A 15833-nucleotide genomic window follows, 5' to 3' on the forward strand; every position below is an offset into this window, starting at 1 on the left:
CTGGACTTTTTCTCAATGTCCTTAACCCAAAGACAATCTTTGACGAGGCTGGTTGTCTTGGAAGCACTCCTCATACTGGAAAATGAATCAGATTAAAAGCATTCTCTTTTACAAGTTACTCTTCCTCTGCATACACATTTTGGATTTAATTCCATTGATATGTATTTAATCTGTGCTTAATCCAAATTCAACTGTAATCTATTTATGGCATTCATCCAACCAGCCTACAGATGTTACAAAATATTTCTTAGGTCAGTTTTAGGATGGCATAAGCACTTTACTTAATTTTAAAGAAGACGTATATAATGTATATGTGATGAAATATAAATATATTAAAATACACATTGGGGGTTATTTACGAAAGGCAAATCCACTGCACTGCAAGTGCACTTGAAAAGTAAAGTTGCTCTAAGGCCATTCAGATGAACGATCCGTTCAGGTCCACCTGTCAGTTTTTTAGGCGGACCTGAACGGATGCTCCATAGACCTCTATTGAGCGTCGGATGTCAGTGGTGACATGTCCGCTGACATCCGACCCGCTCCGATCTGTAAAAGTGTGATGGAGGAAAAACCTATTTTTCCATCGATCGCATCAGGTGATGGCGGACTCTGCGGTCCATCGTCATCACATCTCCCATAGGGGAGAGCGGCGCTCTAACAGGTCCGTCCCTGCATAGTGTGCAGAGACACACCGGTCATCTTCCCGCTCAGCGGGGATCGACGGAGCGATCCACGCTGAGCAAGTGGATGTCCACGGGGCGGATCATCATGGATTCGTCCCATGTGAAAGAGGCCTAAATCTAAGGGGTAGATCTGAAATGAGTGGAAGCTCTGCTGATTTTATCATCCAATCATGTGCAATCTCAAATGCTGTTTTTTATTTCCATTGCATGTCCCCCTCTGATCTACAGCGACTTTACTTCAAAGTGTACTTTCAGTGCACTTTCAAGTGCATTAGCAGTGCAAAGTGGATTTTCCTTTAGTAAATAACCCCCATTAATATCTATTTGATAAATACAATTTCACAATGCTTCAAAAAGTTATTTTTTTTATCATTAACCTCCCTGGCGATAACCTCAAGTGTGGCTCGTGGTTACATTTTAGTACAATAAGCGGTAACCCTGAACTAGACTCGGGATTGCATCTCAGGATCCTGGTCCAGGTTACTTATCTCGTCCGAAGATTCTGCAATGTCCCCCAGCTGTGTCTGTGGGCTGTGTCTTCCACCTGATGCCTCTGTGCCGCGCTCCTTTCCCTGCGAGCGTTGCAATGCCTGGGGGCGAAGCCCGGTGGCAAATTACAAAATTACAAAATTCATGACACATACAGTACACTGTAATCTTACAGATTACATTATTGTATGAAATTATTTCACCTCCTTTTTGTCCCTAGTACTTTGTGCAGTGCCCTGCATGCACTTTTATATTATATATATACTGTTCTTTCTGCCTGGAAACTTGAGATTGTCCATGGCAACCAAAAAGTGTTCCTTTACATCAAAAGAAGTTTTAGACCACCTAGAAAACAGCAATAGTAAATTAGAACACTTGCAGAATTGAGCGATAGTGAATAGTGGGGAAATTCATATTATTGTTATTATTAATATTATTATTATATTATTATTGTTTATAATTATTTATAGTTATTTATTATATTATAATTTATGATTTTGTGTTTCAAACTTTGTCATACCCCAGATGTCTACTAGATTCTTGTTTGGACTGATTTAAGTGTGTTATTACTAAGAATTACAGGCCTACAATATAAAACGTCAAATTTCTATGCAAAACAATGTACCGCTTTGAGCTTAAAAAATCTGACATAATCATTCAGCCAGGGTGGCTACTGCTCTTTGTTTCAAAGAAGTCTAGTTTGTGTACAGGAAGGCAGTGAGTAAATTAGTACTGCTTGGACCTTGAAGAAGGGGACATACTGCAAATGCTTGTCCTGAAAAATTGGATGTTAGCGCAAATAAAAAAAGTATCACGGACAGCACTCGATTCTTTCTGTTCAGGAAGACAGTGACAAACTCTTGTAACATTAGACATAACTATAGCCCTATTTCAGGTGCTTATTAATACTTGTGCTAATGCTTATTAATGCTTATTAACCACTTAAGGACCACCGCATGGCAATGTACGTCGGTGCAATGGCACCGACAGGCACAAGCACGTACATGTACGTGCTCGCCTTCCAGCGGGTGGGGGGTCCGATCGGACCCCCTCCCGCTGGATGCGGTGGTCCGTTTCACTGATCTGGGATGAGGGGATGGCCGTTGGTTTCTGGCCACCCCCTCTCGATCGCTCCTGGCGAATGAGAAGCTTCCTCCCACTGTGTAAAGTAAACACAGGCAGGGAGGAAGTGATGTCATTCTCCTCAGGGCGGTCTTATTGACCGGACTACAAGGAGAGGACACAGTAAGTGTGCACCAACACTACACTAACACATAGGCACACACAAGCACACAAACCCCCCCCTGATCGCCCCCCGATACCCCCCGCCCCCCCCAGTCACAGTGTCACTGATTGCAGTGATCATTTATTTACTGATCACTGCATTCAGTGTCAGTTGTGACAGTAAAAACTGTCAGGGCAGTTAGTGTTAGGTCCAGGGTAGCCCCCTACCACCCCCAATAAAGGTTTAACCCCCTGATTGCCCCTAGAGTTAAACCTTTCACCCCCTTTTGCCAGTGTCACTACGCGATCATTTTTCTGATCACTGCATTAGTGTCGCTAGTGTCGCTAGGTAGCTAGTTATTTTTTTAGGTTCACCGCCAGGTTTTTATAGCGCTGGGTACCCCAATATACTACCCAATAATGGTTTTAACCCCCTGATTGCCCCTAGTAAACCCTTTCACCCCCTTTTGCCAGTGTCACTAAGCGATCATTTTTCTGATCGCTGCATTAGTGTCGCTAGTGTCGCTAGGTAGCTAGTTATTTTTTTAGGTTCACTGCCAGGTTTTTATAGCGCTAGGTACCCTGATATACTACCAATAATGGTTTTAACCCCCTGATTGCCCCTAGTTATCCCTTTCACCCCCTTTTGCCAGTGTCACTAAGCGATCATTTTTCTGATCGCTGCATTAGTGTCGCTAGTGTCGCTAGGTAGCTAGTTATTTTTTTAGGTTCACCGCCAGGTTTTTATAGCCCTAGGTACCCCAATATACTACCCAATAATGGTTTTAACCCCCTGATTGCCCCTAGTTAACCCTTTCACACCCTTTTTCCAGTGTCACTAAGCGATCATTTTTCTGATAGCTGCATTAGTGTCACTGGTGCCGCTAAGTAGATAGTTATTTTTTTAGGTTCACCGCCAGGTTTTTAGAGCGCTAGGTACCCCTATATACTACCCAATAATGGTTTTAACCCCCTGATTGCCCCTAGTTAACCCTTTCACCCCCTTTTGCCAGTGTCACTAAGCGATCATTTTTCTGATCACTGCATTAGTGTCACTAGTGTCGCTAGGTAGCTAGTTATTTTTTTAGGTTCACCGCCAGGTTTTTATAGCGCTAGGTACCCCCATATACTACCCAATAATGGTTTTAACCCCCTGATTGCCCCTAGTTAACCCTTTCACCCCCTTTTGCCAGTGTCACTAAGCGATCATTTTTCTGATAGCTGCATTAGTGTCACTAGTGTCGCTAGGTAGCTAGTTATTTTTTTAGGTTCACCGCCAGGTTTTTATAGCGCTAGGTACCCCCATATACTACCCAATAATGGTTTTAACCCCCTGATTGCCCCTAGTTAACCCTTTCACCAGCGATCACCGTATAAGTGTCACTGGTGACGCTGGTTAGCCAGTTAGTTATTTAGGTTCCCCGTCAGGTTTTTATATAGCGCCAGGGACCCCCATATACTACCTAATAAAAATTTGAACCCCCTGATTGCCCCTAGTTAACCCTTTCACCAGTGATCACCATATAAGTGTTACGGGTGACTCTGGTTAGTTTGCTTTTTATAGCATCAGGGCACCCGACATTTATTACCCAATAAAGGTTTAACCCCCTGATCACCCGGCGGGTGATATCAATTAGGTTTTAGGGTCAGGGTCTGCATCGCCCCAGGCAGTGCTAGGTTAGTGCCAGTACCGCTAACACCCACGCGCAAAGCATACACCTCCCGTAGTGGTATAGAATCTGAACAGATCAATATCTGATCTGATCAGATCTATACTAGCGTCCCCAGCAGTTTAGGGTTTCAAAAAAACGCATTCTTAGCAGGATCAGCCCAGATACCTGCTAGCACCTGCGTTTTGCCCCTCCGCCCAGCCCACCCAAGTGCAGTATCGATCGATCACTGTCACTTACAAAACACTAAACACATAACTGCAGCGATCGCAGAGTCAGGCCTGATCCCTGCGATTGCTAACAGTTTTTTTGGTAGCGTTTTATATTTAAATCCGGAAGGCAGTGCTTGGTTTTCGGGGTCCCGTACGCGGCTAGGCTCCCAAAAAGTCCCCCACATGTGGTATCCCCCTACTCGGGAGAAGCAGCAGAATTTATTTTGGGGTGTAATTTGACTTATGCCCATAGCATGTGTGAGCAATATATCATTTAGTGACAACTTTGTGCAAAAAAAAAAAAAAATTGTAATATTCCTGCAACTTGTGGCAAAATATAAAATATTTCATGGACTCAACATGCCTCTCAATAAATAGCTTGGGGAGTCTACTTTCCAAAATGGGGTCATTTGGGGGGGTTTTGTGTTATTTTGGCATTTTATGGCCTTCGAAACTGTGATAGGTAGTGAGGAGTGAAATCAAAAATTTGCACCCTTAGAAATCCTGAAGGCAGTGATTGGTTTTCTGGGTGCCGTACGCGGCTAGACTCCCAAAAAGTCCCACATATGTGGTATCCCCGTACTCAGGAGAAGCATCAGAATATATTTTGGGGTGCAATTCCACATATAACTATGGCATGTGTGAGCAATATATCATTTAGTGACAACTTTTTGTAAACTTTTTTTTTTTGTCATTATTCAATCACTTGGGACAAAAAAAAAATTCAATGGTCTCAACATGCCCCTCAGCAATTTCCTTGGGGTGTCTACTTTCCAAAATGGGGTCATTTGGGGGGGTTGTACTGCCCTGCCATTTTAGCACCTCAAGAAATGAGATGGGCAGTCGTAAATTAAAAGCTGTGTAAATTCCAGAAAATGTACTCTAGTTTGTAGATGCTATAACTTTTGCGCAAACCAATAAATATACGCTTATTGACATTTTTTTTACTAAAGACATGTGGCTGAATAAATTTTGCCCTAAATGTATGACTAAAATGAGTTTATTCGATTTTTCTTATAACAAAAAGTAGAAAATATATTTTTTTCTTAAAATTTTCGGTCTTTTTCCATTTATATCGCAAAAAATAAAAATCGCAGAGACAATCAAATACCATCAAAAGAAAGCTCTATTTGTGGGAAGAAAAGGATGCAAATTTCGTTTGGGTACAACATTGCATGACCACGCAATCACCAGTTAAAGCAGTGCAGTGCGAAATTGTAAAAAGACCTCTGGTCCTTAGGCTGAAAATTGGTCCGGGGCTGAAGTGGTTAATAAGAGTAGTCTACTCTTAGTAGTCGTGGTCTTTTCAATCATTATCAATAATCAGGTCTATTAGCTAATGCCATTTTTTTAGCAACAACTTTTCCCTTGAGATAAGGCTCATTTGCAGTGGCGGCCCATCCATGGAGGGCGCACGTGTGCCGCCGCCCCCCCCCCCCCCCCCGATCTATGCATCCAGCACCCTGATCTACATGCAGGGCGCTGGACGCATGGATTCCAATATGTTTTTTTTTTATTAAGCATGTGATCAGAGCCAGAGGCTATAATAGGCTTCAAAAAAGGATGGGCTCAGGGCACAGAGCACTGTGCCCGAAGCCCACCCAGTTGTGTGACACTGATTCTACTCCCAAACAATCAGGAACTGGGTCCCGAGACCCATCACCCAATTGGCCGAAAGGAGATCTGATCAGATTTGCCACCAGGAAGAGGAGGGAGGAAGCAGCCACCCACAGCCTGAAGAAAAGCCACCCAGAGCATTGCTCGTGACATGGGGTAAGTGCGAGGCCATGAATACTAACTGACCCACCCCGGGGGGGTGGGTTTGCCATCCATGACCTGACCGGGGGTAGGGTGGTGTAAGGTGGATTGTTTGCAGCCCCCCCCCCCCCCCTCAATTAAAAACTACCAGTCGCCATTGTTCAGTTGGGAACTTGGTTGCTTCTTTCCCCATAGGTATTACTATGCAAACTCAAAACAGAACTAAACCCTCCTATCCTTTACAGCCAAGGAAGTTGCCATTTTAGCCTCTGTTTAATCTGCAGTTCCCATGATGCTCCACACACAATCATTTATGACACCAGCCATTTGATACCTTGATAGTTCAGTTGAATATACAAAAAACTTTGACAGTTATGATTCACAGTATACCTTGAATGTAACTGTTTTGGGAACAGGCAAATTAATGGATTTATTTCCACTTCAGGTGATCAAGCCAGTATTTCAGTGCAATGCTTAACAAAAAAATATGATTGCCCTCACTATGTAACGTCTGAGGCTAGCTTACACATGTAGTTCTCATTATGTGTGTAAAAATAAACAACTAAAGTTGCACTTGTTCAAAATGTATATTTATACCTAAATAGTAAATTCATTTAGATGTAATGTTTTTAAATTGACAACTTAGCATTATAACAAATATTGTAACTTGCAATGAAAATGAAAAATAAAGATAATTATTGTAAATATTAGAATTCACAGCTCAGTGATGATATCCTATTTTATTGCAATATACTTGTAATAGCTAAGATGATTATAATTCCTTTTGATGGAGAGTGACTTAATAAATGTAATGCCGCGTACACACGAGCGGACTGTATGGCATACTTAGTTCGTCATACAATCCGACGGACAGTCCGTCGTACTTTCCACTGAACGGACTTGACCACACACGGATGCACAAACAGTCCGTCGAAAGCTTGCGCGATGACGTGTACAGCACGTACGACGGGACTAGAAATAGGAAGTCCAAGACACAGCAAAGCACCCTTCCGCCGTGTAAATCCTTTCTGGGCATGCGCCATTCTTAGTCCGTCGAACTAGCATACTGACGACCGTACTGTCCGCTGAAACCAAAGTACGACGGACAGAATTTCGAAAAAACCGAAATACTTAGTACGCCAGACTGCACGCTGAAAAAGTCCGCTGAAGCCCACACACGAGCGGATTGTCCGCTGAAATGTGTTTCGACGGACTAAGTACGCCATACAGTCTGCTCGTGTGTACGCGGCGGCGGCATAAGGCTCAGCTCTGGTAGTGGCTACTGAACTCAGGGACTGTGCAGCTACAGCAGCCTTTCTCGACCTTTTCAACCCAGAGGAACCCTTGAAATAGTTCTCCAGTCTCGGGGAACCCCTGCTAACAATTAGAAATCTACAACTCATGATACATTAGTGTGATAGTCAGTGGGAAGAATGGCCCTTACATTTGTGGTCATTGGGAAGAATTACCTCCTTACAGATAGCTAAGAAGATCAATGGTGTCGGTGGGAACTTATCCGAGAGGCATAAATGGCCCAATGCTGAAGGAACCCCTAGCAACCTCTGGAGGAACCCTAGGGCTCCACGGAAACCTGGTTGAGAATCACTGATCTACAGTGTCAATACAACATGTGTCAAAGGACACTGTCCAGACAACATTAGCCACATAACATGAGATTGTTATAGTGGGAATGTAGACTCAACATCTCCAGACATAACTTTCCTTATTACAGCATCCACGCTGCCTATTATACAGTATGGCACACGTCTTGAACAATTAATATTTACTAATGTAGTGCATCCATGGTAAGCATGCTTCACGCCCCTTCTTTTCATTCTAGAAAGTATGTTCAGCGGCAAACTGGTAAGACTTTTTCAGGAATCTGCTTAGCATATGGAATAATCTTCCAGGGTCATGCTAGGCATATAGGGCACCCTTCTTTAGACATATTGGGTAAATAGGGAGTATATAACAGTTTTCTTAAGACATGCTAAGCACTTAAAGGACTTTACTTGGAACATGCTGAGTATACTGAGCAATCTTGCCAACCATGTGCTGAATTAAATGGAATTCTTTGCTGGTGTAAAGAGAGCAGTACATTGAGCACTCAGATACATGCCATGAACATGCCAATTGCATTGAAGGGTATCATGCTGAGCACACCAAGCACTTTGCTAGGAACATGTTAACCCCAAAAGAGAAATCAAGGACATGCTGAATATAAGGAATGCATGGAATTGAAAGGAGTATGGAACACTCTGCTAAGCTCATGTTGATCACAATTAAGACTTTGCCAGGCATACACTGAGCTCATGGGATGCCCAGTGAAAGGCAAGCAAAGTAATTGCTTAGAATGTGGAGCAGTATGCTAAAGACATTCTGAATGAAAAAATGACTCTGCTATGAAAATTGAATGCACAAAGGATCCTCTGCTAGTCATACTAAGCACGTGGTGAGCACTACTATGGTCACCAGGAGTATTTTTTCAGGAACATGATAAGCGCAGTGGGAACAATAGAGCAATGGTAAAAACATTTTCTCCCAGTAACTGCTGACTAAATCCTGCTCTGTCAATCTAATCAAAATGACAGTTCTGGCAAACTTTCTGTGATGTTGGCATATTTTGACAGGCTAAGGAATATTTTTCACATATTTTCTACAACTCAGTCACTAAATCAATTGGCATATTTTTACTCACATATTCAAATGGTGCAAGCCAGTTGAATTTACATATTTCCAATATCTGTATTTCTTTGCTTGTTATTCCTGGGGAAAATTCAGCTTCCTGCTCCCTTTAATGCTGGTCACAGAACCAATTTGTTACATTATTCCTGCTAATGGGAATGATCTGAGTTCAGATTGGCCGATCATGTGGCCAAATGTCCAGCCTTTTAACTATGTAAGCAGCCCTCAAAGGCAATGTGGAACAGCATTTTTTTACATATACTGTAGGTGGGTGTTTTAGCCCTTCTATTACACTCTCTTTTTTTTTGCAACCTAACGAGATCTTAACCAGATTACAAATATACAGGCATTGAGGGCCTGGTGAGCCGGCTGGGAAGATATTGAATATTTGGGGCATTTTTTGGAACATTGTCTGTCTTCCTGAAAGCCTGCTTGGTGAAGGTGCAACTGTGAGAACTTTCTTTCTCCAGGGTCATTGGGCCTAGGCTTTGGAATACTTCAGTATTCTCCCCTCCTGGAGGAAACCTCATTTGCCAAGGAGCCATTTGCTAAGTTTAGTGTCTAGCTGTCATATATAGAGAGCAGGAGCCAGAACATGAAAAGTGTTCATAAAACCAGACACTGGTATCCTGTGTTCCATCCACCCTCTTGGTTTGCAATTCCCTACACATTAGAGCTCAGAATGAGAGCATGAGAAGCAACACAGGGAGCCATGCAGTTCATGTGCTGTGAAGCAGCATGCTGACAGAAGGAGAAAGCAAACTCATTGACAGTTTAACTCATTAGAGTGATGATTATCCTTCACTGTTCAGTCATAGTCTGGGGCTGGGATTGAGGTCAGTAATATTAATTAAATACAGAAGATAATAATCAGGTCCCTTATCCTACCATGAAGGCACTGTGCTGTGTTAGTGACATCTATTGATATAGCAACTGGATAGACATAATGCAAATCCTTTGGCAGGTAAACAGCCTTCTTATATGTCATTTAAATGTGTACAGAGATAGTCCGCCTGCCTTCTTTTTCTTGGCGAGTCTAGGTTGGGGTCCAGACTCCCAAACTTCTATTCTAAGTAAATTTGTATGATGGCACATGTTATATAACTTCTATATGTTTAACACTGTCCTGTGAGGCAACTCATTCTCTTTATATTTTATAAGTGTATTTAGCTGTTTGCCTGGAGTTTAGCTTCAAATTTATGTATGATATATATATATATATATATTTTTTAGCTGTATTCTTAGAGGAAACATCACACATGAGAAATACCCATGCTGTGATTGCTGACCTCAGTTTGAAAATTCACATAATGTATCTGACCTGGTTTCAGTTCTCTGTTCTTTTCTAGCTGTGATGCATGATTCCTTTGCAATTAATAGCATACTGGCATTGAATTATTCCTTACCGTGACGTTACAACAGTAGGTTTCTGTCAGGGCTCAGAAATTACATTGTATTGCCATGTAAACCTCCTTGCAGTTTTTCTATACAGTAAGCATGTTCTTTTTCTCATCTTTGCAGGTTTCGGAAAGATGTGACTATGTCTTTGTAAATGGAAAGGAAATGAAAGGAAAGGTTAATGCCATTGTGAATTTCATGTATCAACATTTTAAAGCCTCACTGGAAATGACAGTATGGGTGCCACGGCTCCCCCTGCTGATAGATGTGTCTGATACAGAATTAAATCAGATCAAAGGTTGGAGGGTTCCTATTATGACAAATAAGAGGTATATATTTTCCTTAACTCATATTAAAGAATTTTAGTACATTTTTTAATAAGTGCCAATTTACAGTATATTAACATACACAATGCTAAGAGGATACAATAGCTTCTAGATTTTCTTCTTTTTTTTTTTTTTAGTTTCAAAAAGAATTTATAGCTTCTAGATTTTCATCTAGCTCTAGAGATTTCAAAATAAATTCCTCACTGGAAATTTCATGTTTCACTTTGCCAGTGTCAATTGTGTAAAACTGAAACTGTTTCAAGAATAGTCAATATTTTAACTTAATTTATATACTCATATATTTAGTTAAAATGTATCATTAATTTATGAATTATTACCGCATTATAGAAAGATTACAGGCATGCCCCACTTTTAAGTATGCATGGGGTTTATTTACTAAAGCTGGAAAGTGGAAAAATCAGGTTCACTTCTGCATAGAAACCAATGAGCTTCTAACCCCAGCTTGTTTAATTAAGCTTTGGTAATAAAACCTGGAAGCTCATTGGTTTCTATGCAGAAGTGAGTGTGATTTTGCACTTTCCAGCTTTAGTAAATGAACCCCATTTTGTACTTAAAAGTGGGGTATGCCTGTATACAACTGGTATACATTAAGCTACTGTACAGTAATAGGATGTTTTTCTTTACGGCACACCCTGTTTCTACAACTATTACAATATAATCCAGCAGAGGAATTTTAGTATGGAAGGGAAATCTGCTGTTTGTCACAATTATTTTCAAAGCCAAACCCTTAATACACTAACACTTACAATTACTATTTGCTGACTAAGGTTCATGAATGAAAAAAGGTAAAAAAAAATCCATTAACTCTAATTATGTCTACTGGAGAATTTAAACTAACAAGCATGCTTAACATGTATTTGTCCCCATTGCTGGTCAAAGAGGTCAGTTAGATAATGGAGTGATAAATTAAAGCTGTACTCCAAGTAGATATATTAAACACATTTAAAGCAGTTTTATAATTATGAAAAAAAATGTAAATAAAATAAAATTAGTTAAAATGGGACTTTGGTGGTTATTTAAGAAAGGCAAATCCACTTTGCATTACAAGTACAAAGTGCACTTGAAATTGCACTGCAACTGCACTTGGAAGGGGTGAATCTGAGGAAAAGCTCTGCTGATTTTATCATCCAATCATGTGCAAGCTAAAATGCTGTTTTTTATTTTCCTTGCCTGTCCCCCTCGGATCCACAGCGACTTTACTTCTAAGTGCACTTTCAGTACAATTTCAAGTGCACTTTGCACTTGTAGTTTGCTTTTCTAGTGCAAAATGAATTTGCATTTCGTAAATAACCCCCTTTGTCTTTATATCTGCCATTTACAATGACATGTACAGTGGGGCTTGGAAGAAGGGAAGGTCAATAGCCTGAGCAAATTTGCTGTTGCTCCATTTGTATCCAATCACAAGGTGTATGGAGTGCAGATCACACTGTGCTGCAGTAAGTTCACCAACTTATTCTGTAAATCTCAAAACTGGATGGACAAAATTGTAAAACCTTTGGCAGGTTTCCATATATGCATTTCAACTTATTAAGTATTAAGCTGCTTGCCTTGAGTTCAGCTATAAACCCCTTAAATGATTGTTGCATGCAGGCTTTTTAACTAGCTGAAGAAGCTATTGAGACTGTAAGGAAACATTTAAATGAGACAAGACTCTTGACAGATGAACAGAACTCAAACCACACCAAGTATATTCCTCGTTGGACCTTTCTCTCAACACAACCTATTTCATATACAGGAATAAGACAGGAACATGGCTGTGCTTTGTAATCGCTTGTATCTCCAAGTGTAGATGACTTGTACATGGAGGAGGTGGGGAAGAAAGGCTTAAACTCGTTCAGGGGAATAACACAAGCCATTGGTTTAACCACTTGCTTACTGGGCACTTAAACCCCCCTCCTGCCCAGACCAATTTTCAGCTTTCAGCGCTGATGTACTTTGAATGACAATTGCGCGGGCATACAACACCATACCCAAATGACATTTTTATCATTTTTTTCCCACAAATAGAGCTTTCTTTTGGTGGTATTTAATTACAACTGGTAGTTTTATTTTTTGCTAAAAAAAAATCATGTTTAATAGTTTGTTATAAAATCTTGCAAACAGGTCATTTTTCTCCTTCATTGAAGTGCGCTGATGAGGCAGCACTGATAGGCTGCACTGGTGGGTACTGATAGGCTGCACTGGTGGGCACTGATAGGCTGCACTGGTGGGCACTGATAGGCATAGTTAAGGTGGCACTAATAGGCACAGATAAGGTGACACCGATAGGCACAGATAAGGCAGTACTGATGGGCACAGATAAGGCAACACTGATGGGCAAAGATGGGCACAGATACGATGGCACGGATGGGTGGCACGGATGGGTGGCACTAAGGGGCACTGATAGGTACCACTAATAGATGGGACTGATGGGCACTGATAGGTGGCACTGATATGTGGCTCTGATAGGTGGCACTGCTGGGCACTGATGGGCGGCACTAATGGGCACTGGTAGATGACACTGATGGGCACGGATATGTGGCATTGGGATGCAGCTCCGTTGTTGAGGCAGATTGTGGGCACTGATGGGTGGCACTGTGGGCACTAATGGGTGGCACTGTGGGCACTGATGTGTGACACTATGGACACTGATGTGTGGCACTATGGGCACTGCTGGGTGGCACTGATGGGGGGCACATATTTATTCCTGAGGTGGCACTGGCAGGGGGCAGGTGGGCACTGGTAAGCTGGCCGTGATTGGGACTGATGTCCCGATCACGGCCGCCGGTGATCGGCTCTTTTTTTTACAGCATGAGGAGGAAAAATAGCCGATTACCGGCTCCGTTGTATCACATGATCAGCTGTCATTGGCTGACAGCTGATCACGTGGTAAGGGGTCGGGATCGACCCCTTGCTCGGATCCGTGATCAGGCGAGTCTCATAGACTCGCCGATCACAGAGCACGCCACGCGCGCCCCTCAGGGGGCGCTCAGGCCGCTCGTGCACGGGACGACGTCAATAGACGAAGTCCCGGCAAAGGAGGTCTGCGCTATAGCCGTCATTTGGTGAAAGCACGGATCTCTAGTGGTTAAGTATGTGGATAATACATGAGTCAAGATTAGAACAAGCTTTTAGTGAACACATAATTTCAAAGAACAAATGCATCAACTTTACATGGGAAGAAGCACCAAATAACAAATAACCATTTTTGTACAGTGTGTCACATGTCAAGGAGGAGTGGCTTTTCCATTGAGGTCTACACAAAACACCTACACAGACTAGTCTGGTGAGTGACTCCCACCACTGGAACACAAACTTGGGGTTAAAAGAAGATCAGGTTTAGATAGTAACAACAAGCACAGAGTCTACAGAAATAGAAATCAGACACCTCAAGAGTGCTCGCAAAGTTTGTGGCTGCCCAGGCAGGGGTTTTGCTTAAAACATCCACAAGGTCAAGTGAAAACACAAGACCATCAAACAGAACAAGAAGCAGAACACCCAGAGTAATATAGTCATCTTGTATGTAGCTAAAGGATCAGAAAAAAAGTCTAGAAATACACTGAGGCAGACATCCAAAAGAACCAACATCCAAACACAAGAAAAGTGCCTTGGTATATGCAGTGCACTGTAGTGAGGAATTCACAGACTGATACACTGGGGAGATAAAACACGCTCTGAACAAAGGAATGGCCCAACACAGGAAGGAAGGTCGGAACTCAGCAGTTTTCCTACACTTTAGGAAAAGAGACATTTTTACACGGAAAGTAAGGTTTACATTTATGACAGAGCGGACAACTGGTTCGCAAGAGGTATGCAAGGGACCATTTAGCTCAAACTGGAACCACCACCCCTGATTAGGGGGTGGAGGTCTTTGACACCATCTGTATTCTGCATACAGCATAATACCATTTTAACATATCTACCCTGGTGATTTGCCAACAATTACCTTTTTTAGCCATGTGAATTGAGGAATTAACACTCATACATACTTCTTGACACCACAGATATCATTATTTAATAAGAGCAGGGTGATTTCCACAGCTTCCAAATTACCCCCCCCCCCCCCCACACACACACACACATTCTGTTCCTAAAAAAAAATCATCACCTTGAAACCAGAACATTAGAACCAAATAAGTGGTTTGGAAAAACTACAAAATATTACAGAACAATTTCAACTGAATGTGACTAACCACTACTAGATTTTGAACATAACTATTTTCTGCTTAGTCAAAAAAGTACTATCTTGGATGGACTGCTTTCTTTAAAAATATGTCCTTACTCTCTGGATGGTAGTGAAATAGGCATGTGTGTGATGAGATTGGGTGAACTGCACTTGAAATTAAAACTTGCAGTTTGCAGATAAACATGTCCCCCCATAGTGGTGCTCCAAATGATGATATATGACAGTGATGGTGAACCTTGGCACCCCAGATGTTTTGGAACTACATTACCCATGATGCTCAACTACACTGCAGAGTACAAGAGCATCATGTAGCATCAATAGAGTTGCAAAACATCTGGGGTGCCAAGGTTCGTCATCACTGATATATGAGGTTCTCATAGCCAGAACTCAGCTGTTGAAATGTTTTAATTCCCTTTTAGACCAGCAAGGGACAGTGAAGATGAGGAGGATGATGATAAAAAGGGTAAAGGCTGTACTTTACAATACCAACATGCCTTATTGAGAGTCCTCACACAGTTCATTGCTGAATCTCCTGACGTAGCTGGACAGCTGAATTACCTGCTTGGATCTGATTGGCAGGCGGATATAACTGATCTAATTAGTGAATTTATCCAGATGGATGAACCAAAAGTTCTAAGAATTCAAGGTCAGATGCTGATTGGGCAAGAAGCTGGTATGACAACTTTACAGGTAAGAATGGCTTTGAACAGCAATGAGTTATTACATCATGCTTTATCATGGTTATGCTGGTTTAGAAAAAAATGTAATTGCTTTAGGTTCATAACTAAACTTTCATTTTATCTGTCATTTTTCCTTTAAGCTGGACAAAAACTCTGACTCTTCCTTTCTTGTAGAGAAAAATTATACTCCTTCCCAACACACATTAATGTGAACTTTAATGGTATCCCAGTCTTAGTCCGTAGGGTTCAATATTGAGTTGGCCCACCCTTTGAAGCTATAACAGCTTCACCTCTTCCGGGAAGGCTATCCACAACGTAGAAGAAAATGAAAAGCCGGGGGCTGAGGACAGTAGTATCAAATAGTATCAAATATGAAACAGCATGGATAGTGAACTCCTGAGACCAAGCTGCTGTGATCAGTGCGAGGCTGTAGACATCACTGAGCAAACAGAGACCGAGGATGACAGGGAGCCAGCCAGCTCAAAGTATGGCTATTAGCAGCTGTGTTGTAAGCTGCAGTCG

At 41.8% G+C, this 15833-nt stretch overlaps 1 protein-coding gene across 1 annotated transcript in view; it reads left to right on the plus strand.

The window, feature by feature from the left end:
- TMEM132D (transmembrane protein 132D) overlaps positions 1–15833 on the plus strand; it is a 1480018-nt gene that overhangs the window by 1442883 nt on the left and 21302 nt on the right. The window contains exons 6-7 of the mRNA XM_077461813.1: positions 10243–10448; positions 15051–15321. Coding sequence (XP_077317939.1) covers positions 10243–10448; positions 15051–15321 — 477 coding nt within the window. The remainder of the gene's footprint in view (positions 1–10242; positions 10449–15050; positions 15322–15833) is intronic.

Source organism: Lithobates pipiens, unplaced genomic scaffold (genome assembly GCF_037356315.1).
Source record: "Lithobates pipiens isolate NorthernLeopardFrog02 unplaced genomic scaffold, aLitPip1_a1.2 Scaffold_3, whole genome shotgun sequence".
NCBI classification, from domain to species: domain Eukaryota; kingdom Metazoa; phylum Chordata; class Amphibia; order Anura; family Ranidae; genus Lithobates; species Lithobates pipiens.